At 41.1% G+C, this 26,992-nt stretch overlaps 1 protein-coding gene and 1 long non-coding RNA gene across 3 annotated transcripts; both read right to left on the bottom strand.

Moving 5' to 3' along the window:
* Positions 1-1,390: 1,390 nt before the first annotated feature.
* LOC143279825 (uncharacterized) lies at positions 1,391-13,789 on the bottom strand. 2 transcript variants are annotated; one of them, XM_076584040.1, is made up of 4 exons: positions 13,434-13,789; positions 12,645-12,782; positions 11,968-12,146; positions 1,391-2,659 (listed from the first exon to the last, which is right to left on the bottom strand). In XM_076584040.1, the coding sequence occupies exons 1-3, from the start codon at positions 13,636-13,638 to the stop codon at positions 11,989-11,991; spliced, it is 501 nt and encodes a 166-aa protein (XP_076440155.1). In that variant the 5' UTR covers positions 13,639-13,789; the 3' UTR covers positions 1,391-2,659; positions 11,968-11,988. The 2 variants fall into 2 exon arrangements, with proteins under 2 accessions (XP_076440155.1, XP_076440154.1); XM_076584039.1 differs by lacking the exon at positions 1,391-2,659 and having other exon boundaries at positions 10,282-12,146; positions 13,434-13,787.
* Positions 13,790-15,351: 1,562 nt separating this feature from the next.
* LOC143280250 (uncharacterized) lies at positions 15,352-23,115 on the bottom strand. The gene is made up of 4 exons (XR_013055009.1): positions 22,818-23,115; positions 22,260-22,446; positions 16,337-16,668; positions 15,352-15,356 (listed from the first exon to the last, which is right to left on the bottom strand). It is a non-coding gene; the product is annotated as an uncharacterized LOC143280250 (long non-coding RNA).
* Positions 23,116-26,992: the final 3,877 nt, after the last annotated feature.

The raw sequence follows: 26,992 nt of genomic DNA, 5'->3' as shown, positions 1-26,992 counted from the left end.
CTTTACATATGTACCTATGTACCACCAGAACGGCAGAAGGTTCTCCTTTTTATACTTTTTTTGATTATGATAATGGTATTTCTGTTCTTGAAGAATGTCTGACTGATCTGATGTCAGAACATAACGATGTCTATATAATATTATGTGGTGATCTTAACAGTCGTATCTCAAATATATCTCATTCAAAACCATTAAATGACAATATTGAATCTTCTTATTACAAAAGAGTTTTGTAGCTGCATGTAGGGATCTTTCAAGCAGGGCAAAAAATGCACTGTTACATGTTATGAAGAAATTATTTGTACTGAATAACAATTCTCTGGATATCTTTATTAAGATTTTTGATACCCAGATACAACCCATAGTACAATATGGCTCAGAATTATGGGGATTAGATAAGAATGCTACTTTACAATGTGAATCTGTTCACTTATTTGGACTTAAAAGGTTTCTAGGAGTTGAAATGAGAACACCAAACGATTTAGTATACGGTGAGACGAACAGATATCCAATAAATATAAATTTTGCTGTGAGATGTGCTCGATACTGGTTGAAACTATTAAAAATGAACGAAGGTAGACTACCACAGAAATCCTATATGTTGTATGATTTAGATGTTTGAGGAAAAAGAAACTGGGCTTCAAATATACAAACTTGTCTATGTGAATTGGGATTTGGATATGTATGGGAATATCAAGGAGCCGGTAATGAGAATATGTTTTTGAAATCTTTTCGTCAACGTTTAATAGACTGTAGATGGCAAAACTGGGAAAGTCATGTTCAATCCAGTGATCGATTTTGTTTCTATAGAGCTTATACTTCTACACATTTAGTTAAAAAAAATAATCTTTTGCTTAATATTGACAAACATTTACGATTCATATTAACACGATTTAGATGTGGTATTTCTGAAATCAATTTGCACATGTATCGCTATAAAAATGTTAATCATTTAGAGAACCTGTGCCCTTTGTGCAAAGAGTGAACGGAATTGAAGTTCATTTTGTTCTGAAGTGTCCTGTATTGCATAATATTCGTGTAAAATTTGTTTCAAAGAAATATTATGAACATCCTTGTTTGTTTAAGTTTTGTCTATTGATGGCATCATCTGACGACGGTGTTATAAGAAATCTCGCATTGTACTTATATAAAGCTTTTAAGTTAAAAGAAATAGTATTGTCCTAATTTCTATTGTTTAATTGTGTAAGCAGTTGAACGCTTATTGCCAGTTACGGTAATGTACGCATATCTTGTTATCGCCCCTCATTCATATGGGGCTATGGCCTCAATGAATAAATCATCTGCGTCTGCGTCTCTCTCTCTCTCTCTCTCTCACACACACACACACACACACACAAAATGCATGCAAATGCAGGCAAGCTTGCGTGTATACAAACATGTTCAGTTGTATGTGGACACACCCACCCAATTTCACAAATTTTACAAATTAGCCATGAACACGCATGTCTGTATTGTTAACTATATGCATATAGCACTGTTTCTGGCACTTTATATACTTAAAAATACAAATAATTCTGATTTTCTAATTCAAATAATACAAATTGTTGAGCTGTGTCCTCACATTACGTCATTGTAAGGTAGTGTCTGTTCTAAATTGTTGCTTGATATTTCACTATGCGAGTTAAACGTAATGTACAGAAGTACAGATAGAAGGATAAATAACAATGAAATGACCAAAATTTAATGCACTGACAATGAATATTGTTAATCATTGACTCTAATTAATACAGGAACATGCCATTCAGTCTTTATACATGATTATGATAGGTCTCAGCTCATCATCAAAATCAATTATCTAATTCATTGAGAAGCTCACGCATAATGTTCTACTGGATTCCATCTCACTGCTGTTTTCAATATAATGGAATATTAAAACACTATGTCTAAAATTTGTATGTACAAAGATGCACATCCTGGACTTTTGTAATGTTTACAATGTCTGGGAAAAATCACAGTTACAAGACGTCAACAGGTACAACATCAAGAAAAATAAAATAAAAACTGAATATATCATATAAAAAAAATAAATAAATGATTTTTTTTTAAACAGAAGAACAAAAAACAAAAAAGAAACCCTTCCGACCTACCAACTATCAAGATAATGACTGGGAGAAAAAGAATACAAAGAGAACAAACAATAACACACACACACACAAAAAAAAAAAAAAAAAAAAACCCTGACCATCTCAACAACAAAAACCAACCGCAGAGAAAACCACCACCACCACCACAGCCATCACCACAGCCATCACCAATGTCTATCAAACCACCACGTCAGCCGTTGTTTGAAATGCTCCACAGACCATCCCCCCTACACACCCACTCACTGGGAAGGTCGTCCCCTAACACGGTGAACTTGTCCCCCAAGGTGCTCGTGCAGTAGTCATCTATACAGGACTCCCACAGGCCGAAGTGCAGTTTGTCGATGACCGCCCAGTAGGGCAATGAGAAACCGACGATAAACATCGCAGCACTGGCCACAAACAGTACCAGGGCAACCTTCCCCACATTGGACAAAACCATGATGTGCTACATGTGTGGAACCTTGGGGACTGGTCACCAGTGATGAAGCGAACAATGGTCAGCTGCTGCCAGAGGTGGTGTGTGCACAGTCCCGCTCAGTCTTCTCTCACCGATGCTGTGTGACAAAGTTCTATTTATTTTCTTACAGCTTTTTCACATAAATCCCTAAAATAGTAATAATGATAATGGCGGGGGAAAGGGGGACTGGGGGGAGAACATTGCATGAAAATAAACCATTACAAGCAACACACAAGAAATCATATCAGAAAAATATACTTCCAAATAGTAAGTAAACATAGACCAACGATGCCGAGACGATTCTGACATGCAAAAGCGACATTTTTTTTTTTTTTTTTTTTTTTTTACCATTAACTTAATTATTCAGAAAGGAAAAGAGCGAGTGCGAGAACGAGAGGGAGATCAAGAGAGAGGGGGGGAGACAGAGACAGAGGGACAGACAGACAAGAAGAGACTGTCGGATAAACGTAAAAGTTGAAAAGAGGAGAGAGACAGAAAGTCAGAAGGACAGAGTGTGTAACAGTCAGAGAGACAGACATACCGGTAGACAGACATATCAAAAATATGAAATTGATGATCTTTTTCCATCAAATATTTCTTTAGTGTTTTTCGTTTTTTTAATTTTTTATCTGCATTAGACGATATGGTTTTAAGGAGGATGGTAAGCTGATCCATATCGTTGCCCCAGAATATGTTAAGAGTTATACAAATTATTTCGGGGTCGTGGAAAACACAGTTTGTGAGTATGTTTATTTTCATTATAATAAAACATTTTATCATTATCTCTTGGGCCGTCTCATTCACTATTCTGTGCATACACATATAGATAACACTATTTGTCTACTTCTGAGCGGGTGGATGTCTAAATTTTGTAGTCAGTATCTGTCACAGTATCAATTTCAGCAAAATCCGTTTCATTGCTCTTTCGTGCAAACGACTGATGTGTTTGAGGTTAGTTTCGCTGGCATTATCCCATAAGGTGGGTGCATAATTTAACAGAGATATAATAATTATGTTCAGGAAAAAAAAAAGCTTCTTTGACTGAAGATTGAGGAGATTCTTAACCTTACTTTATGTTGGTATATTCTTTTCAGTGGAAATTCGCTTTCCTACATCAGCAATAATTATGCTCAGACCATGACAGGTCATTGTTTGTTAGGACTCCTAACACTTTGTATTACGTAACTTCTTCAGTTTTTACCCCTAGATGCATTCTTTGTCACTTCTGTCGTGTGGTCACATAGATACTTTTTTGTGCCTGTAAATAGGGACATGTGGTTCAACTAAGTCCATTTGACCAGTCTATCTTGTTCTGAAGATAATTTATGAGTTCATTAGGATTATCATTATTTGACCGAAGTGTTGTCAGCAAAAATTCCAGATGTCGTATGTACACTGTATACATAATGGCATGTTATTAATATGGATAGAAAATAAAAGTGGTCCAAGCACTGATCCTTCGATACACCAAATTTCACAGGAAGTAAATCAAACCTGTTGGAACTGAACTGATTTCTACTGACTGATGACGGTCACTAACGGTCACTTTGTGTGTGTGTGTGTGTGTGTGTGTGTGTGTGTGTGTGTGTGTGTGTGTGTGCACTACATCATTTTTTTTTTTCTTTTTTGCAAATGTGCAAATGGAGAATTGAAAGACTCCGTCAAGGCCAGGTGAAATGGATAAAGATAGGAAGAGGATTACCCACCAGGATATCTACCATCCATCTTAAGACGAAAAGTTGCAAATCTATCATCCTCAGGCTACGTGCACTTCTGATTCATTGCAGTGTTCTCCTCAGTCGACTGAAATAGTTTACTGAGAACAAGAGGATAAACCAGACATATCTCTCTGACGACCCCAGTTGTTAGGTTTCAAGTGTCGACAAAAGATGCATTCACCATCTGTTTAAATGACTCATAAGCAGACACTGAGTTCAGTGTTCTCAGTGTGGTGTGTGTGTGTGTGTGTGTGTGTGTGTGTCCAGACCATACAAGTATGCGTGCACCTTTAAGTGTGTTTTTCGTGTAGTGCATTGTGTTGCTGTGAGCGTGCACTGAGCTCTGAGAAAGAGCGTGCACTGTGAATATGCATTATCATTACCCTTTCAAATGAAGTGACAACCAACCAGTAAAAGTGCGAGAAACTGCTATTTTACTGTGTGGGGGAATACACCACCATCCCCACTCCCAGAAAGTGCCTGCTTTGACCTTGACCTAAAGTAAAGATCAACTGGGAAGGTTACAGACACGAGTACTTTTCGCAGTACGCAGATCAAGTTTTATTGAGGTCACACAACACTTTTAGAACTAAATAAAAATGAATAAAAGATAATGATATTAAGTTAATATTCCTCGCAAATGGGGGAACACCTGCAAAATACCCTACTTTAGCTGACCTATTCATCGCCTTCAAGTATTAACAGTCTGTGTGACGAAACTTCACACCAAAAAATATTGATAATGGCAATGAAAGCATTAACATTTTGCACCTATTGTCCGCTGTTGCCATTTTTGGCACACAGTGTTTCAAACAAAATGGCAGCCGACACATGCATACATACAGGCACTGTAAAGTACTAAAACACGACGGGAGGTGGACAGGAGACTGCAGGGATCACCGCCAGTCATCACCGGGTTGAGATAACGGTTCCAGACCACTGGCCGTGTTCAGCAGAAGAGGCAGCGACCATGCAGCCGGAAAAAGACTATCAGACAGGAGGACTATTGCATGGCAAGATAGGACCATCAGACAGGAGAACTATTGCATGGCAAGTTAGGACTTCACCGAGTCCGTCACACAACCGCCAGTCACATCCGTTAACAGGACAGCCACGAGCAAACCCTGTGTGACTCCTAGTGTCTCAGGCTGACCCTAACCATATGGACGACGGCCAGTCAGCAGTTGTCACTCATCCTCTTTTCTGACCGGTCCCAGTTTAGCCCAGACCACCCTGACTTGATCACTCGATCGAATCTGGAGAAGCTTTGATTTGTCTTCCTTTTCCTTTTCTTTTCTTATGTTAATGTATGACTGCCAGGTGTTCGTTGTGAACGTGATCAGTTTATTTGTGACCTTGAACCAGGCTCAAAGTCGATATGTCCCCCACACAGTCAAATGGTATTTTTTCTGATCACTCAGTGATAGGCTGCATCGAAACTGCTCTAACTCTAAGGTACATAATAAGTCGTTACACACACACGTGCGCACATACATATCCGAACATCCGCAGCTACTGGTGTGCAGCACGTTAGCACGCACATACACCTACTTGTAGGGTTCAGTCACATGATAGTTCTCCATATCAATAGATCTCCACATCGATAGATCTCCGCGTCGAAATATATGTCTTGAATACGGATTTCCTGTGGATACGAGGGCTGGAACTTGATTACGTAAATAATATGGACACAAGTGATTTATCATGTTGTAAAAGTGAATTAACTTACGTCTTCACCGTCTTTCTTTCAATGGACAAAGACCATACTCATCGTACAACTTTTCATGACTTAACTGCCCCTTTAACTCTCCCTATAGTTTTTCAGTTTTCAGTAGCTCAAGGAGGCGTCACTGCGTTCGGACAAAACCATATACGCTACACCACATCTGCCAAGCAGATGCCTGACCAGCAGCGTAACCCAACGCGCTTAGTCAGGCCTTGGAAAAAAAAACAAAAAAACAAAAAAACAACAACGGGGGAATAAATAATAGATAAGCTTACATAAATAAATAAATAATAATTATAATATAATGTTCCAGTAATGTTTGTACTATCTCGGTACAATTGTCCCAAATCACATCAGTGTGTGTGTGCTGTGTGTGTGTGTTGTCACGTTGCCCTGCCTCAGTAGAGAAAGAAAAAGAGAAATAGCAAGAGCAACTGTGTGGCTTAATTCTTATCTTTTAGTCCTGTTTGGAGAACAGGCATCTCTCGAATTTGTTCTGCGTATTTGAATAACTAGCGCATGAAAAAAGTAATGTTTTTAACTTGTGGGCTTTGGATGTATCACCCGATGTTGGGATCCATTGATGTAGAGATCTACCAGTGTGGGGATCTATCTATGTGGATAGGCTGTCTTCGTATCCATCATTGGAGAGGAACCCAGACTGACTTGATCTACGTCGACTGATGGCGCTATATGTTTGATTCGGCGGGTTTACAACTATCCCAAAATCTAGAAGATGGTACAACATCAAATTTTCAATTAACTTCCCTGAACGATATTCTGGCGGCGGCAATTGTATATTTTAGTTCATGTTCTGTCGACGTCTGCCGGAAACCATTTCAATGAAATCTATTTCTTAACAAACCCATCTCGACTGTCGTTAAATTGACTGACCAACGTAAAACAATCAACCCCAACAGACACGTGCATGTACCAAATCTTTCTTTTTTCACTGCAGTGATGAAGATGAGAACAGACTTACAATCGAAACTCCAAGATCCCGAACCGAAGTTGGTTGACATTTGAACGAAGGACAGTTCAGCCACACTCCATGCCAGTGCCATATGCATTGCAGTCTGACGACGGGTGAAACAAAATAGCCAAGCCATATTCACGAAACGTTCTTTCATGCAACCTCTTTTGTGTTCCACATCACAGTAACTAAATTACAATTACCAGACTGCGATACATATCAGATGATGTTAACCAATAACTGATATCAATCCAACATTATCTTGTAATCATCACAACAGAGTACTGCACACACATTACAGAGGGCAAAGCACACTGTAACTGTGAAGCTGATATAATTGATAGTCAGTGCAAGAAAGGAATATTTAACACTATAGCAGTTCTGATATAACAGTATTAAATATTGGGAACCTGACAGATCAAATAGTAATTAAGTCAATGCTCGATACAATGATAGGAAGAGCTAGCATGGCTTGACCATTAAGTGGTGCCGCTGGCATGGCTTCACCATTAAGTGGTGCCGCCAGCTAAAGGATTTACACAAACTACTTGGCTGCTCCAAAAAGCCAATCAACACAGCTCAGTATGGCCTGTGTTCTGCATTTGAATTTATGATAAAAAAAAAAAAAAAAAAATCTTCACAGTCATACCAATAATAGGTTGTAAGTCTCCCGAATTACTGAGCCGTATTTCCGGACCATTATCAGTTATTTCGTTGACATTCGTTACGAAATCCGAAAATTCTAAAAGCCGCCTCCACCTGAGTTGTTAGAAGGTAGTTTGTAGACATCACCTCGTTTTTCTTGCTCACAATTAAAAGGCAAGAAATGCAAATTCTTGACAGTTTCATTTTCAGTTTCAGTAGCTTAAGGAGGCGTCACTGCTTTCGGACAAATCCATATACGCTACACCATATCTGCCAAGCAGATGCCTGACCAGCAGCGTAACCCAACGCGCTTAGTCAGGCCTTGAGAAAAAAAGGTGAATAAATAATAGATAAATACATTTTAAAATAAAGAAAAAAAGAACTACTACTACTAATAATAATATGTATAAGGCGCAAAAAGTTGATGAAGTCAACTATAAGCGTACATAAATAAATAAATAATAATTTTATTCCAAAAAAGTAGTAGTAGTAGTAGTAGTAGTAGTAGTAATAGTAATAATAATAAATAAATAAATAATAAATAAATAAAGAAAACAATGATGATAAATAAGCAAATAAATGTAAAACATGGAGACACACATTCACACATACACCCACATATGCATGACAGATATGCACCAAACATGCAGTTTCACAGATATGAAAGCACAGTCCAATGCACATAAACGTACATGAGCCCCAACACACACACACACACACACACACACACACACACACACACACACACACACATGAACCCTTACTTGTACAAGCACACACACATACGCCCATATCCCCCACCCCCAACCCCACACACACATATACAAAAATGTATATATGCACACCCGCTCGTTCCAATATTCGTTGCTCCCACAGTGTAGGCATGCATACACACACATACCTCATCATCTGACCCCGCCCCCCCCCCCCCCCCCCCCCCCCCACACACACACATACGCACGTGCACAGAACTCTCCTAACACTTGTGTACACTTACATCCTCGCGCATGCACAAACGCACTCAAACACACAGACCCACACATACACACACATACACACACGCACAGAGGCTGCCACTGATGGCCACAAGAGGGATGGGAAAAGATCTCTGATGCCAAGAACGTGGCGTCTAGTGTGTTGCTCAGTCTATTGTATTTGGAAAAGCCCACAGAGACTCTGTTCCGCTTTGAAGAAATTTGCGCAATGTTGGTTTGGAAATGATGCCGATATTTGTTTGATTTGCAAAGCATCGTGCTCTACCTTTCATGTTAGACTTTCGGCCGATCCCTCTCTCTGCCTTTATTTCTTTGAGGCGATCGATTGTGTGATGGCCTTGTACTTGTTCTTTTTTATATTCTTTGACTGTTCTGAGGATTTCCGATTTTCCTAGATGCAGGCCGCTCGTTGTTGTTGCGTTGCCAGCAAGTTTGTCAGCTCGCTCATTTCCCTTTACATCTGCATGTCCCGGGCAGTATGACCATGTAAGCTTGTAACACCATGTAAGTTCTTGACAGAACACACACAGTGATACTAACTACACCATCGACGTGTTTACTGCATATGAATATTCTAAAGTGGACATTGAATAAACTGGAATGAACATGAAACATATTGAATCGATCGTTTCTTTCATCCCGTTGTGGACTGGTTCGTGCAGATCTAGAGATCTACATGTGTTGCGATGTGCTTGAAACAATGGGAATGTCTCCTTTACCGCCGAAATAAAAGAATAAGCTTAATCGAGATATGATAAAACACACACACAAAAATAAAAAAGATCTAATCGGCCTTACTACGTCCAATACGATCACGTCTATTCATCGCACAAAGAAGAAAATATAAAAATTAAATTTAGTCACCTGACGTTAAATGCGCCACAGCGGTGAGGATTAGACTGCTTGCTTCGGAAGTGAAGCTGCATGGTTCGATCCCGCCGCTCGCATGCCTTTCTTTTTTCTTTTTTCATTCTTTCTCTCAAGTTTATATATATATATATATATATATATATGTCACATTTAATACAGAACACTTTTTAACGATTTTCTCTTCTTTTTTTTTCCTCCTCCTGATTCCTTTACAGGATAAAGCACAAATCACAAGTGAGTTTGAAGGCTTTGCCTCTTGTTTTCTATTGCTTTCCTGTTCAGAGATAATTCTCTTTGCACAGTCGCTAAGGTTTCGCTTTAGAATCATTAATTTCTGTGGCCAAAATTGAGATATATTTTAGGGGCATGGGGAACAGTGTTTATGTGTCGTTCTCCCACTGTTGTCAGGGTAGTTTCCCATGGTTCTTTTCTTCTTAAGTCCCCTGGTTTAGCAGATACACCCACGTAGTCATTGTCACATTCACCACAGAGAGTCTGGTATATGAACGAGGTGTGTGTGTGTGTGTGTGTGTGTATGTGTGTGTGCGGGCGGGCGTGCGTGCGTGCATGCATGCGAGCGCATGTCTACATGCATTCATGCATGTGTGTGTGTGTGTGTGTGTGTGTGTGTGTGTGTGCATGTGCATAGTTTCCATATGATCTAAAGTCTTATGAATTTCTGCAGGTAAAATAATCTTATTCACAGATGACGGAATCAAAAACAATCGTTATGCTTCTAATTTCATCAACACAGCATTGACAGCACTACAAAATTCTAATAACAACAATGTGCTTATTAATAATTCTTTATTACCACTACAAACTCAATGGTAACTAATGATGTACTCTAGTGTTTGTCACTGAAATTGATACACTAACCATCACACAGTTATAGTACTACTATCTACAAACGTGTACAAAGTAAACATAAATATTTTCATAACAGGTATCCAAACTACAAAGCACAGAAATACAAAGCACAGAATCAAGAACCATCGTATCAAAAGCATGACTTTCATCAAATAAAGCAGTAAAAGTAAAACCAATATGTCATATAAATGAGTGCAAATATGTATGCCAGTCTGAAACAAAGGGCACAAGAAAGTACCACAAGAAAGTACCAGAAGAACGTTCCAGAATATATATCAACAAGGCATTTCTGTTCCATGTAACAACCATGAAATGTTACATGTGTTAAAACAAGCTTTTACACAAACATACTGTAGACTAATCCATAACAGTGAATATCAATGATACAAAGTTATGCAATACATTGCACAGCAACAAAACTTAAGTTGGAAATAGTAACAGTGGGAAATAAAAGAGTAACAATGCATATATTTGTACCAGGGTGGAGTCAGACCTGCCATTCCTCAAACAACTTCAATAACAAGAGCTGGATCAAAACAGCGGACAGTATTTTGCCTGTAAAAAACATGTGCAGTGTGATGGGAGAATGCTGACTCCCCACTTTGGCAAGACTTGCACTTCATCAACATCAACTTGTCAAACCTATAAAATGGGTAAAGTGCTAACTATGGGAATGATTATGCCACCTCTCTCACGTTATATTTCTGGTATTGGGAGTCAAAAGAAGATTCAGAACACTCTGTGAATCAAACTCTACCATCTGACGACAGTTATGATTAATGCTAACATGTAAGTACACTTGCATACACAAATATTGGTGCAAACTTATATGCACACACACACACACACACACACACACACACACACACACACACATATGTCAAAATCAATAACAAAAATTCCATAAAGGCAAATAACACTACAAAATGTATAGCTTCTGTTCACGCTAGTTTTTACAATATCACTATTTAATCGCTAGAGCAAAGCAGCACAAATAGTACACCACAGACAGTGAAAAACAGAAAAAAAAGTGTCAAGGAAAAAAAAGAAAGAGTAATGGATTGGGAAGGTAGAAAAAGCAGACAATTGTGAAGGATTTTTTTTAAACTGGCAGAAAGAACGAGAGCAATAGGAAAGAGAATACTCAAGCACATGATTTTCAGAAAGTGGGGATGGTACTTAAACTGAAAGACTCCCGACATCCCACAAACGAAAGGCTGTCAACATTTAGCAGCTGACATAAAGACAAGTGCATTAAGGATAGAACACAGACTCACCACATTAGCGAATGCACACTGGCTATGAAGTTGACAGGTGTGGGCAAGAAACACATCCTAGCCACTAACTGGGCACAGAACCTGCCATGGATTGGGGTAGAAAGAAAAGAAGGGGTTCAAAGACACAGCAGACATGACAAGAAAAGGGATTCACTTGTTCACATCAACAGTGGAACACTTCTTCACTGGGGGCATTTCCAATAAACAAGAAAACAAACAACAACAAAAAAAGTGTCACTTGGGTGATTTCCCCTTCCTCATCCCGTCTGTAACAACCAATAAAACAAAACAAACAAGTCACCAGCACATCTAACAGACAGAAAGACATTACTGATAACTCCTCCAGATGGGTTCAGCGACGACGGCAGTATTCCACAAGAAAGCAGGCAGCAGCAAAGGCGAGAAGGATTCCTCCGATGATGTCAAAGGCAAAGCCAAACTGAAGATACGCCCTGTTGTTTTTCTCTATTTCGCTTCCGAACACCACAGCCGCGAGGAAGGCCAGGACAGCTGCAACCCACACACCTCATACACATCACAATCATGCTTTCTATTCTTAAGTTGAACACATCTTTTCTGCAGCTTTTACAAGGCTTTTAACATTTTGGTGAAGTCTTTTTTTGTTGACTCATGAGTCAATACAAAGTGAGTCTGGTCTACGGAAGTGTGTGTGTGTGTGTGTGTGTGTGTGTGTGTGTGTGTGTGTGTGTGTGTGAGTGAGTGAGTGAGTGAGTGAGTGAGTGAGTGTGTGTGTGTGTGTTTGTGTGTGTGTGTGTGTGTGTGTGTGTGTGTATGTGCATGTTTACACTTCATGCATCTGGCCATTCTTCATGAAACAGAACAAGTAGATGGGTGAGAAAAAATGTCCGGTATGCTTAATCATATATCTTACACTAGGAAGTGCGTTTTCACACAAAAATGTAGGGCTGTGTCAATGTGTTGTAAAAACAGAGCATACGCATGTTTACACATGCACAGTATCCTGTGTATGAGAAAGCTTGAACTTACATGCGGCACAGTCGCAGATGATTGAGTAGAGAAGGAACTTGATGGGTTTGCCGCATAAGAAGAGGAGGCGTAAAATGAAGTCCACAATGAGAGCAATGAGGGCTAGACATGCCAAGGCTTGTGTCCCCTGGAACCAACCTGTAATACATGCCACTGTTATTAACTGACTGTCATATGTTTGCACACAGGCATCCACACACGCACATACACGCACACACGCACGTGCACGCACGCACATACACACACAGACACAAATGCAGGCACATTTACATGCATGCAAGTATGTTGACTTGGGTGTGGAAACAACCGCATAACTGAGTTCCACACACCCATACACAAAACTATTAGCTACACACACACACACTGCTGCTGTTTTCAATCATGTGGAAAGGTTGACGTTCTGGCCAAAACTTGTGTAAGTAGATACGCACATCAGCAATAGACTCATTTGAGATATCCTTGACATTTGCAATGCTAACAATGTCTTTTAAAAGTAACCAGTTAGAACAGCAAGAAAAAATAAAATAAATATTCCATCAAAAATAACCCCAAAAGAGCAAAAACAAAAAAAGAAAATTCACCCACAGACCAGCCACTTCCACCAACACAATGTCAAGGGCAAAAAAAGGAAAGAGAGAAAAAAAAAACCATGAAAAGCGAATCACCACCACTATCATCAAAGCAGCAGCAATCTCTATCAAACTACTACAATGGCCACTGCTCCCGATGCTCCCCCCCCCGCCCCCACATGCCCCCCTACCACCTTCCCACTCCACTGAATCCACTCACTCGGAAGGTGTTCCCATAATCTGCGGAACCCGGATCCTGCGATGGACACGCAGACGTTGTCATCACAGGCCTCCCACAGGCCGACGCGCAGTTTGTCATAGACCACCCAGTAGGGCACTGAGAACCCGATGACAAAGACCACAGTGCCGGCCACAAACAGTCCCAGGCCAATCTTCCCCACCTGGGTCAGGTTTCCTAAAACCATGATGTGCTGTGTGTGTGGAACCTTGGGGACTGGTCACCAGTAATGAAGCGAACAATGGTCAGCTGCTGTCAGTGGTGGTGTGTGCACAGTCCTGGTCAGCCTTCTCTCACCGATGCTGTGTCACAACCTTGCTGGGGCCAACAAAAAGAAAACAAATTATTAGACACGTCACCGATTGGCCAGCTGTCCAAGGCAGGCACACCAAGGTTAAAGGTTAAAGGTTGATGGTCCCATACCCTTTTACAGCCATCAGGGCAGTGAATTCATATCCACTTTGTCTAGGGCTCGACACAGGTAGGTGGGACCCAAACCTCTCCTTCCACAGTTTTAACCATCCTAAACTGAAGTCAGGTACCCATTGACAATGACCTGGGTGGAGTGAGGAAAATCATAGTAAAGTGCCTTTCCCAAGGACACAACGTGCACTAGCCCAAAACGGAGGATCTAAACCCGACCACTGGATAAGAAGTCCAACATCTTACTGGTTCATCATCTTCAGGTATCTTTGATCTCACACCAGCTAATTTTCTCTTCGGTTTACTGGGTCCAACAGTCACCATTCCTTCATTTCTTCATTTATGTTTCAACCGTTGCTATAGCAAATGCTATGTAAAAAGTATATTGCCTTTGGAGTCATCAGAAAGCATATTTTCACTCTTTTCACTGAGCCACTTCTCTTTCCGTTATTTCAGATCCATCAAGGAAGACGATGCGCGAAACTGAAACAAAGCTAATTTACCACTGAACAAGCGTACAGCTAGAGCCGCCAGTGCTGCTTGCTTGTCAGCCGCATTCATTTATAGCCATGCCCTGTTTGCTGCAGATATAAACTTTGGCTTAGTTAAGTGCTCTACGTTTTTAGTTTCAGTTTCTCAATGTGGCGTCACTGCGTTCAGACAAATCTACGCTACACTGCCACATCTGATAGGCAGATGCCTGACAGCAGCACAACCAAACACGCTAGCCAGGCCTTGAAAGCATGATGTATGATTGTGTACCCTTCAGAGGGGATTTCTGGTAAAAATGTTGCCAGAGGACATCACTTCTGTTGCCATGGGTTCTTTTGGAGTGCACCAAGTGCATGTTGCACGCGGGACCTAAGTTTATTGTTTCATCCGAATGACTAGACCACTGAAAGGGCGAGAGTGGAATCGAACTCAGATCACGGACATTGTATTGACAGATACGCGTCTTAACCATTCTGCCACCTTCCTCCATGCTTTGAAAATCCGTGAAAGGCCCAAAGACTTGGGCCCATGCAGAAAGACCCCGTGCAGAAGTAAGCTGTTTATATCTGGCCATGAAGTGCCTCATTTTTGCGAGTTTGTTCGACCATGGGCGAAAAAATAGCCAGGCCATAATATTATTCATGGAACGTTCTTTCATCCACCCTCCTTTGCGCTCCATCTCAGTTCCCTTCAGCTATCGCACGCACCTACCTACTTTTACTCTCTTTTTCTTTTCTTTTTTTCTTTTTTATCTTGCTCCCTCTTTACATCTAGTATAGACAGGTATCGATAGGTGGACAGAAAGGCAGGCAGACAGGCAGAGTGAATATAATATTTTAGAGCTCAGTGAAGCAAATGACTAAATGAAATATCTTTTTTCAAAGATTAAAATAAAAACAAAATATTGTCTGGGATATTGATATACGCAGACAGTAGACAGATAGATGTACAGACATACAGACAGACAGACATCATAAAGCAAGATTCAGACTGAACAGAAACACAATGCTCATTCGTGTGTAGATGTGGTTAATGAGAAGTTTGGACAGACAAGATAGAACTCTCATGACTCCACAGTGAACGCCCTCAGCGCGGTGTGACGCGTATCGCCCCCTTCCCTCTCCTCCACCCATCTTTCAAAATTCATTGCATTTAGTTACTCAGCCCCCGAAAAATCCTAAGTTTACTGCCCAATTTCCCCCCGTAAATATATTGAATTCTGAATCCATTTTTTACTCAAACTAGGTAATCAGTCACTTGAGACAGTCAAGGAAAATGCGAACGAAATTGGGTTGTTGTTGTGGTTTTTTTTAACCGCTGCTCTCGTGCGCGCGCCAACACACACACACACACACACACACACACACACACACACACACACACACACACACACACAAACACACACACACACACATCTATTGTCAACTAAAGAACTCTTAGTAATACATGTACATGCAGTTCAATCTTTAAATATAAGGGTTAAATTCATCATCAAAATCAGTCATTTAATTCATTTTTTCTTACTGAGAGGCTCATGTATAACTTTCTACTGCTGTTTTCAATAATGTGGAAAGGTTGACGTTCTGGCCAAAACTTGTGTAAGTAGATACGCACATCAGCAATAGACTCATTTGAGATATCCTTGACATTTGCAATGCTAACAATGTCTTTTAAAAGTAACCAGTTAGAACAGCAAGAAAAAATAAAATAAATATTCCATCAAAAATAACCCCAAAAGAGCAAAAACAAAAAAAGAAAATTCACCCACAGACCAGCCACTTCCACCAACACAATGTCAAGGGCAAAAAAAGGAAAGAGAGAAAAAAAAACATGAAAAGCGAACCACCACCACTATCATCAAAGCAGCAGCAATCTCTATCAAACTACTACAATGGCCACTGCTCCCGATGCTCCCCCCCCCGCCCCCACATGCCCCCCTACCACCTTCCCACTCCACTGAATCCACTCACTCGGAAGGTGTTCCCATAATCTGCGGAACCCGGATCCTGCGATGGACACGCAGACGTTGTCATCACAGGCCTCCCACAGGCCGACGCGCAGTTTGTCATAGACCACCCAGTAGGGCACTGAGAACCCGATGACAAAGACCACAGTGCCGGCCACAAACAGTCCCAGGCCAATCTTCCCCACCTGGGTCAGGTTTCCTAAAACCATGATGTGCTGTGTGTGTGGAACCTTGGGGACTGGTCACCAGTAATGAAGCGAACAATGGTCAGCTGCTGTCAGTGGTGGTGTGTGCACAGTCCTGGTCAGCCTTCTCTCACCGATGCTGTGTCACAACCTTGCTGGGGCCAACAAAAAGAAAACAAATTATTAGACACGTCACCGATTGGCCAGCTGTCCAAGGCAGGCACACCAAGGTTAAAGGTTAAAGGTTGATGGTCCCATACCCTTTTACAGCCATCAGGGCAGTGAATTCATATCCACTTTGTCTAGGGCTCGACACAGGTAGGTGGGACCCAAACCTCTCCTTCCACAGTTTTAACCATCCTAAACTGAAGTCAGGTACCCATTGACAATGACCTGGGTGGAGTGAGGAAAATCATAGTAAAGTGCCTTTCCCAAGGACACAACGTGCACTAGCCCAAAACGGAGGATCTAAACCCGACCACTGGATAAGAAGTCCAACATCTTACTGGTTCATCATCTTCAGGTATCTTTGATCTCACACCAGCTAATTTTCTCTTCGGTTTACTGGGTCCAACAGTCACCATTCCTTCATTTCTTCATTTATGTTTCAACCGTTGCTATAGCAAATGCTATGTAAAAAGTATATTGCCTTTGGAGTCATCAGAAAGCATATTTTCACTCTTTTCACTGAGCCACTTCTCTTTCCGTTATTTCAGATCCATCAAGGAAGACGATGCGCGAAACTGAAACAAAGCTAATTTACCACTGAACAAGCGTACAGCTAGAGCCGCCAGTGCTGCTTGCTTGTCAGCCGCATTCATTTATAGCCATGCCCTGTTTGCTGCAGATATAAACTTTGGCTTAGTTAAGTGCTCTACGTTTTTAGTTTCAGTTTCTCAATGTGGCGTCACTGCGTTCAGACAAATCTACGCTACACTGCCACATCTGATAGGCAGATGCCTGACAGCAGCACAACCAAACACGCTAGCCAGGCCTTGAAAGCATGATGTATGATTGTGTACCCTTCAGAGGGGATTTCTGGTAAAAATGTTGCCAGAGGACATCACTTCTGTTGCCATGGGTTCTTTTGGAGTGCACCAAGTGCATGTTGCACGCGGGACCTAAGTTTATTGTTTCATCCGAATGACTAGACCACTGAAAGGGCGAGAGTGGAATCGAACTCAGATCACGGACATTGTATTGACAGATACGCGTCTTAACCATTCTGCCACCTTCCTCCATGCTTTGAAAATCCGTGAAAGGCCCAAAGACTTGGGCCCATGCAGAAAGACCCCGTGCAGAAGTAAGCTGTTTATATCTGGCCATGAAGTGCCTCATTTTTGCGAGTTTGTTCGACCATGGGCGAAAAAATAGCCAGGCCATAATATTATTCATGGAACGTTCTTTCATCCACCCTCCTTTGCGCTCCATCTCAGTTCCCTTCAGCTATCGCACGCACCTACCTACTTTTACTCTCTTTTTCTTTTCTTTTTTTCTTTTTTATCTTGCTCCCTCTTTACATCTAGTATAGACAGGTATCGATAGGTGGACAGAAAGGCAGGCAGACAGGCAGAGTGAATATAATATTTTAGAGCTCAGTGAAGCAAATGACTAAATGAAATATCTTTTTTCAAAGATTAAAATAAAAACAAAATATTGTCTGGGATATTGATATACGCAGACAGTAGACAGATAGATGTACAGACATACAGACAGACAGACATCATAAAGCAAGATTCAGACTGAACAGAAACACAATGCTCATTCGTGTGTAGATGTGGTTAATGAGAAGTTTGGACAGACAAGATAGAACTCTCATGACTCCACAGTGAACGCCCTCAGCGCGGTGTGACGCGTATCGCCCCCTTCCCTCTCCTCCACCCATCTTTCAAAATTCATTGCATTTAGTTACTCAGCCCCCGAAAAATCCTAAGTTTACTGCCCAATTTCCCCCCGTAAATATATTGAATTCTGAATCCATTTTTTTACTCAAACTAGGTAATCAGTCACTTGAGACAGTTAAGGAAAATGCGAACGAAATTGGGTTGTTGTTGTGTTGTTTTTTTTAACCGCTGCTCTCGTGCGCGCGCCAACACACACACACACACACACACACACACACACACACACACACACACACACACACACACACACATACATGTATGTTGCCTATACAGTCAAGCATACCACTTTAGGAGTGTAATATTGTTTTGATGGAGTGACATGAGAGTAAGCGCAAGACAATGCAGGAAGCAAATTCTTGAAAACAGGGAAAACAATGACGATGGTGAACTCAACAGTTCAACATATTTCCTTTTTATAATCTCTCTCTCTCTCTCTCTCTCTCTCTCTCTCTCTCTCTCGTTCGTTCGTTCTCTCTGTCTCTGTCTCTTTCATACACATATTTATATTATATAATATATATACTGTCACCCAAGTTTCCTCTCTTACAAACAACCATGCAAAATCTTACATAACGCATACTCCATTACATTTTAGCTCTTGGGTTGATATGAATATCTCTCTCTATCTCTATCTCTCTCTTACACACACACACACACACACACACACACACACACACACACACACATACACACACACATACACACACACACACACACACACACACACACACACACACACACACACGTGTGTGTGTGCCTACACTCACATACGCACACAGCACAACCCCAATCACTTTTACCAAAATATACCACAACAATGTTATCATCCCAAATCAAATCCATACAAACACTCTCTCGATCTCTGCCTTCCACTTTTTTCTTTACTGTTCCAATGCTCTCTCCCTCTCGTCTCTCTCTCTCCTTCCATCCCCGCTCCCCTCCACCCCCCACCCAACAGAGAAAGGGAGAGGAACCGGAAAAGATAAAATGAGTTTCTAAATGGACGTCAAAGAACAGGACGGTGTGCGGTTAAAGGGTGAGGAGGGTGCATGGGGTTTCGGTTTCGGTTTCCCCATAAACAACGGTGGAGCAGCACTCGCCCATAGAGGGCATATTCACCACCGTCAACAGTAACTGTTTTTTCTTCTTCCAAGACTTTTTTTTTTTTTTTTTTTCAAATTACAGTCCTATTCTAGCATCCTAAATGCAGGGACCTATTTTATTGGCATTTTTTTGTGCACAGCTGAAACGATATCATTATTAGTAAATGTTGTAACCCATTTTCAGTGGTTTTCGACTTTACTTTGAACGTTATTTTACTCAGTTTGTATGCAGATTCTGTCACTAAACTGACGTGCCGCCATCTTGCTTTTCCCGTTCGTGGTCTCTGTTATTGTTGCGTTGCGTCATAGCATTCGGACAAATCCATTTACGCTACACTGTGACCACATCTCCTATATAAACAGATACCTGACCAGCAGCGTAACCCAATGCGCTCAGCCAGGCCTTGAGGAGAAAAACAAAAAGTCCCGCAAACCACATTAAAAAAAACCATGGCGGCTTGAGACGACAAGTGTTGGTTGGGGTTCATGTTATGGATCATTTCGCGTCGTCAGTATTGTGCCTGTTTCTTGATTAGAAGGGTCGAATACACGCAACGTATCATTTCTCATATGCCTCCACTGCAAAACATGCCGCCAAAATTTTCGTTTGAATGGGTGCAGTAATGTATTACGCTAAATAGGACATTACCCCCCCCCCCCCCCCCCCCAAAAAAAAAAAAAAAATCATTAAAGAATGCACAAAAACATAATACTCGATGCTACAGATACATCACATTAAATCAAAGCATTAAAAAGCGTATGAAGTTAGCAGTCAAAAGGATCGACAGCAGATGGAATTACATTCTTTAAGTCATGCTCAACGACCCGTTTCACTGTGACATTGAAATCAGTCTGTAGTCTCTCGTGTGCTTTCGTGGGCTAAAATTTTAACTCGTTCAGTTTCTACGAAAAAGCTTCTTCTATGTGCCCGACCACCTGAGGATGAAGTAACCAGCCACTGACCTGCATATTAGGAGGTACCAGTATTTGTACCACCAACTACACGGGTTCACAAGACAGAATTCAAACACTCTTATCACTGGGCAATCGTTCCCCTCTCTGTTTTTCTTCTGGATAAAAACAGGGGTTAGAAGAAAGATGGAGAGACAAACAAGCACAGAAACAGAGAGAGACAGAAAGAGACATAGAGAGAGACCCGGAGACAGAGAGATCGAATACAACGGACCCTGTGTGTGTGTGTGTGTGTGTGTGTGTGTGTGTGTGTGTGTGTGTGTGTGTGTGACAGGTGTACAAATATGCTGGTCAATAGTGTACGTATGTCTGGGTGTGTCTAAGAGAGAGAGGGGGAGGGAGGGAGGGAGAGAGAGAGAGAGAGTGTGTGTGTGTGTGTGTGTGTGTGTGTGTGTGTGTGTGTGTGTGTGTGTGTGTGTGTGTGATAGGGCGGGGGATCAATACAAAGTCAATCACAAATACGGAGGCCGATAGAGATTTTCCGACATTGCAGATGTATTCATGAAGAGAGAAATATCCACTGGTGCTTTATTCATGAGATAGGACAGACCTCCCCCTTCTTGTGACAGTGAGAGATTTTACACGAAAGAACACACACACACACACACACACACACACACACACACACACACACACACACACACACACCAGCAAAACACGATTCGCTTGATCATGCTGTGTTCATTCGGCAAAACACATTCTTCACTTTACGCAACAAAAATAGAAACCGCAAATGCTTTTTTTTTTTTTTTTTTAATTTTATCAGCTGATAATACATTAAACTGCCTCATGTCTACAGTTAGGAGACATTATAATATTTTAATGTGGGAGCGAAGTATGTCGTTTTTATCAAATCGAGACAGCGGCTGGCCAGAAGTATGAATTCATCAGCATTGCATGGATGAAACTGGTCAGTTTGGTCAAACGCGCGCGCCTTCTCTCATACACTGAATAACCCTTCGTCATCAGTGCTCACGTTGGTCAATGTGCACGCAAACACACACACAGTGCATGCTGATGTGAGAGAACACAGAAGACTGCTTCAGCTGCAGTGTATAATTTCTGTCACTTGACGATGACGATACTCGATGATTAACTAGTGAATGATGACTCACTGTGCCATGTAATTCAACTGGCAACACGTACGTGCAAAATCAGTTTGGCTCACAGGAGTGCCCAGTCAAGCCGACTGTTCAGCCGGGCACGTAACAGAATTGGAAACAGGTCTGAAACTGAACTCACTGTGATGAGAAACCAAACGACGTCAACTGAATTACAATACTCCGTTCAACCTAAATTGAGAATAATACATATTATACTAATATAGGCACACTTTTTTTCCTTCTTTTTTTTCAGTTAAGAGGACTAAACCAGATATTGTTACAGTTGAATCACGGCAACACATAACATACCGCTGATGTGGGCTTCCATTCTACCACTGACTCAAGAAGGTCTTAGTAGTGGAAGGACTACTGAAATTGATGCGAGTGTGGGATTCGATCCCTTCAGAACCCGCAGATTCTGATAGTCTCACTTCCTAGGCGAGCGCGTTTCCCGGGCACTGACGAGGCTATATAGCACCCCACACCGTCAGTTATTCTTGGATTGTGTGTCTCGTTGGCTTACTGTTAGTCATGTTCTTGAAATACGACCTATTAAACGTGAACAAATGTTTAGAGAAAATGAACTGATGAAAGAACGAATCAATTTTTAAAAATGATTTTCATCGATTGATTAAATCAAAAATGAAGTAACAAACATACACGCTGCTGCTGTGAAAGGCGACGAGGTCCAGCACCGAACACTCACAACTTGAGCCACACGCCGATATCCACTCAACAACACGCCGATATCCACGCCGGTATCCACTCAACAACACGCCGATATCCACTCAACAACACGCTGATATCCACTCAACACACACGCCTTCATCCACGCAACTCGTCCCCACTGGCAGACGAAGGGAGAGAGAAAGGCGAAAACTTTCTTGAAAGTGTTACGACCAGGATCCTGCCTCAATGCCTTTCCCCATCACACACACGCGCGCACGGCACACACACACACACACACACACACACACACACAGAATATGTGTACTACTCATTTCTCTGTTTCGATCAACCATCCCAGTTTTCTGCAGTATGCGGGTCAAGTCCAGCATCCAGCGTGTGTGTGTGTGTGTGTGTGTGTGTGTGTGTGTGTCTGTGTGTGTGTGTGTGTGTGTTTAGCCTGACTGTCTCATGCTAATTCTCCATGATTCATAATGTAATAGTCCTAATGCGGACATGCATGTAGGTATGTGCTGGAACAGGAAACATTACCTTTGCGGCGGCAATGAACAACAACAGCAGCAACACACGGCACGCGTTGGGCTGCGCTGCTGGTCTGGCATCAGCTGAGCTAATGTTGTGCAGCGAATATGGATTGGTCCGAACTGACGCCTTCTTGAGTAACTGAACTTAGCTGACCTGAACTATTCCGACGTTCTCCATGCACGACATCGCTGTTTTATCAACACTGAGCAGTGTTAGGACCCCCCGTTTGTCCCATTCCAGTCGTGTGGTCTATCTCTGATGCCCTCTCCTTCAATGGAATACAGGAAGAGGTAACTTTTCTGGAACTAAGCTTAGCTTTACCGTGGTGCTTTTGGAACTGTTACCCACTTCCGTTTCCCGTTCATATGTCACCAGCTTAATAAATATCACAAGGAACACTTTTGAAATAGAACATATGCAAAATAAAAACATGTCTATTTGATCTGCAAGGGAAAACTAATATATATATATATATATATATTTTTTTTTTTTTTTTTTTTTTTTATGTAACACAGCCTGAGTTTAATCAAAGGTAAAAGTTCAGCTGATCTCCGGCCTCTCCTAAATTCCGCTGGGACCTTGGACCGGACGAAATGTCAAAATTAAGTACATTAGCTCTTAAAAAAATAAAAAGTCGAACAGAAAAGAAAATGGGTCAAAATGGTAATATTGTTTCAACTGTACACGAATGTTACCGTTGAAATATGAGGTCCCTGAATTTAGCCGCCCGGGTACCGTTGCTAAAAATTGTTGCCTTCATGAGCGCTAGGCCGGCGTGATTGCCGGTTACTACTGAGTTTGTTCTGTTTTTGTGGAGTGGTGTTCTACTGAACTGACAAGTCACGAACAGGTTTGTGGGCCGTGACAGTCAGTCGAACTCCACCGACATAGTTTAGCACTGATCTGGTGGTTCGTCGACATCTTTCTCTCTTGGCAGGAGGAAAAACAGTCATTGAGTTCAGCCTGCTTTTCAACCCCTTTCTGCCGCCGAGTAGTGAGCAAACGTATATACGAGTGATCATGGACCGCCTTTGTCCATTTTTAAGAAAACCGAACTTAACCCCACCCCACTCCACCAAAGAGCCCTTTGACCACACACTATCATGTTCCCTATGTCCATTTCAGTTTGAAACAGACGGAGTCACGTACCCGGCATACCGCTATGGTGATATCCGATATATAGATATATATATATATATATATATATCTAGTCAATAAAAGTGTATGCGGACCAGCCGGTCTTGATACTTGAGTTTGCTTTCGCTTTTGTCCTGCACCATTGATCTTTTCACTCAGTAATGGCTGACAGAACCGCGTACTAAGTCTAACCTGGAATCGGCAAACTCTTGACCCACAGATTGGTCACTGATGTCACGTGACCCTCAACACCTCCTCCTGACTCTACTTGCCAAATCTCCCACCAAAATTACCAACTAACTCCCACTTTTTTTTTCTTTTCCAATTTTTTTTTTTATCTATCGTATGTAACTGACGATTACGCGTGTCGATCGATGGCATTTGCGTCCGTCGGGACCTCCGCAAAACACCGAGCTTCGTATCACTGAATCGATTGACGCCCCGTGTACTTCGGATCTAAAAATACGTGCGTGAGACCGTGGGCCATACATGACATAACTTAACTTTGCTAACGACGGAATGGATGAGTCCCACTGACATGAAAGGTACTCGGATTTGGACGTCCGAATGGAATAGTATTGTCCAAAATTAAAAATCCATCATGTGCTGTTCACGTGATTTCAAATTGGTGATGATTCAAGCAGAGTGTGCCGAATGGCATGATGGGCTTGCTAGCACGTGACGTGATTGATTTTTAAGTTTGGACGAATCCGAGTACTTTTCATGAGGGAATGCTCATCCATTCCATCAGTCGTCCGCAAAGTTAACTGAGATAGTGCATGTGGGCGCCTCATGATATGAAATATTCTGTCTTATGTCCCACCCACTGTGTGGAATGCTTATAATACTGGTAGTGTACATGTAACCAATAAGGCCACAACCCAGAAATCAGAGCCAAAAATGGCTCCCACATGGTTAACCAAATGGGCCCCACTTGGGCTAACACAGGTGGGCCCCACAAAGATTCGCAACGGGGTTTCCAGTTGGGAGCAACATGGGTTTCTGCTGGGATCCCAGTGGGCAATCCCATATCTGTGATGGGCAGCCCATCAAAAACCCATCTCAGATGGGCTTACCACATGAAAACCATCGGGTGTCTGGTAGTATTTTGATGGGCTATCCCATGTCCCTGTGGTATTTTGATGGGCTGTCCCATGTCCCAAGTGGAATTTTCATGGGCTATCCCATGTCCCCAGTGGTATGCCAGTGGTATTTTGGTGGGCTTTCCAATGTCCCATGTAGTATTTTGATGGGCTATCCCATGTCCCCAGTGGTATCCCAGTGGTATTTTGGTGGGCTTTCCAATATCCCATGTAGTATTTTGATGGGCTATCCCATGTGCCTAGTGGTATCCCAGTGGTATTTTGGTGGGCTTTCCAATATCCCATGTAGTATTTTGATGGGCTATCCCATGTCCCCAGTGGTATCCCAGTGGTATTTTGGTGGGCTTTCCAATATCCCATGTAGTATTTTGATGGGCTATCCCATGTCCCCAGTGGTATCCCAGTGGTATTTTGGTGGGCTTTCCAATGTCCCATGTAGTATTTTGGTGGGTTTTCCCATGTCCCTGTGGTATTTTGGTATCAATTATGATCACACACACACACACACACATGCACACACGCGTGCGCACACACACATTTTTGAAAAAACACCCAAAAAAACACAGGAGTTTTATTTGAATAAGATTACATCACATAGAGGAAAATCATTTTCATAAATAAAAAGTCATTTATATTTTTACAATTTCACTCAATGACATTTTACTTAATTTATAACTGCTTCATCAACAATATCAAAAGTAGTTCAAACACGTTGAATGCCAAATTATAAAGCTATAACCTTTAGGCAAACACCTCCATTTGGCATTCATGAGAAAAAGTAGTTCTTTATAAACAGAAGTGCAACTAAGGCAGCAAAGAATGTTCAATTTTTTTAAAGAAAATGCTTATCTTGAAATAAATATTGCCATACAACATCAGAGCACTGCACATTGTGAATCAAGCATTGTCAAACAAAACTCACCAAAAATCACCAGGTAGCAAAGCATTGGTTACAACTCTGTGACATAGGGGAAATGCTTGAGACAAAACACACCAACAAAAGCATGCATACAGATATGGGTGACTACAAGAAATGCAAACTTTCACTTTCTGAATAAAAAAACAAACAAATCACCTCAAACATACCAGATGTCATAAATAAAAGTCACAAAAAAATCTTCTCAAAGACGCACTTGAATAGAAGACTGAAAAGGAAAGTATCTTCCATACATGCAGCCTGTGAAGCAAGTGGCTATATTTTTTTTTAATTTCATTTTTTAAATGTCATCTCTTGTGAGTTGATAGTTAGGATGTGCCAGAGTGTGAAATTCATTCAATATGAAGAAGTATTAAAATTATTTTGGTGACCTGGCATAAATGGTATTTACATTTCCCAATGCAGTTCTGTTCTGATGAGTTAATTTGGTGAAATATCAGTTGAAACAACTATTAAAAGGGTGTTCATTTTCACAGATCTCAAGTGGAAAATCAGTTGACTTGATTGTCTGTTAGTCTTGTGAAGTTTGTCACAGTGTAAATGTCCTGGATTTCTCATTCAGCACATTACATCTTTACACTATCTACACATACATACATGACTATATATCTGTCTATCTAACTGTCTGCCCAAGCTTCCCTCCACAGAGTTTTTTAAAATATTATTTATATATATTTATCAGAAAACATTATTCAAGTAATAACAGTAAAGCCATTGAAGTGAAATCCATTTCTCTTTAACCTTGAAAGACTATATTGTGAACAATTGTTTCACTGCATAAAATTTTAAAAAATTCAAAGTGTGGAAAGCTTTTGAAATCAAGTTGACAAATATGGTGATATATAAGAATACACAAGATGAACATATGTTGAAGAAAATCTGATAATTTCTCTTCTGAGATAATATTGTTCTGATTCTGATTCTGATATATAATATTAGGTTAAAAAAAAAAAAAAAAATAAATAAAAAAAAAGTAGTGGTTCATGTACAATGGATCTGGTAAC

This window comes from Babylonia areolata, chromosome 3 (genome assembly GCF_041734735.1).
Source record: "Babylonia areolata isolate BAREFJ2019XMU chromosome 3, ASM4173473v1, whole genome shotgun sequence".
NCBI classification, from domain to species: Eukaryota; Metazoa; Mollusca; class Gastropoda; order Neogastropoda; family Buccinidae; genus Babylonia; species Babylonia areolata.
The sequence above is the reverse complement of the archived record's forward strand: the minus strand, read 5'-3'. Positions and strand labels throughout refer to the sequence as shown.

Excerpts from the sequence above, each read along its gene's own strand:
- LOC143279825 (XM_076584040.1), bottom strand. The coding sequence starts at position 13,638 with ATGGTTTTAGGAAACCTGACCCAGGTGGGGAAGATTGGCCTGGGACTG. Across the intron at positions 12,783-13,433 it reads ATTATGGGAACACCTTCCGA|GTTGGTTCCAGGGGACACAA; the intron begins GTGAGTGGATTC and ends CATGTATTACAG. Across the intron at positions 12,147-12,644 it reads CATCTGCGACTGTGCCGCAT|CTGTCCTGGCCTTCCTCGCG; the intron begins GTAAGTTCAAGC and ends TGTGGGTTGCAG.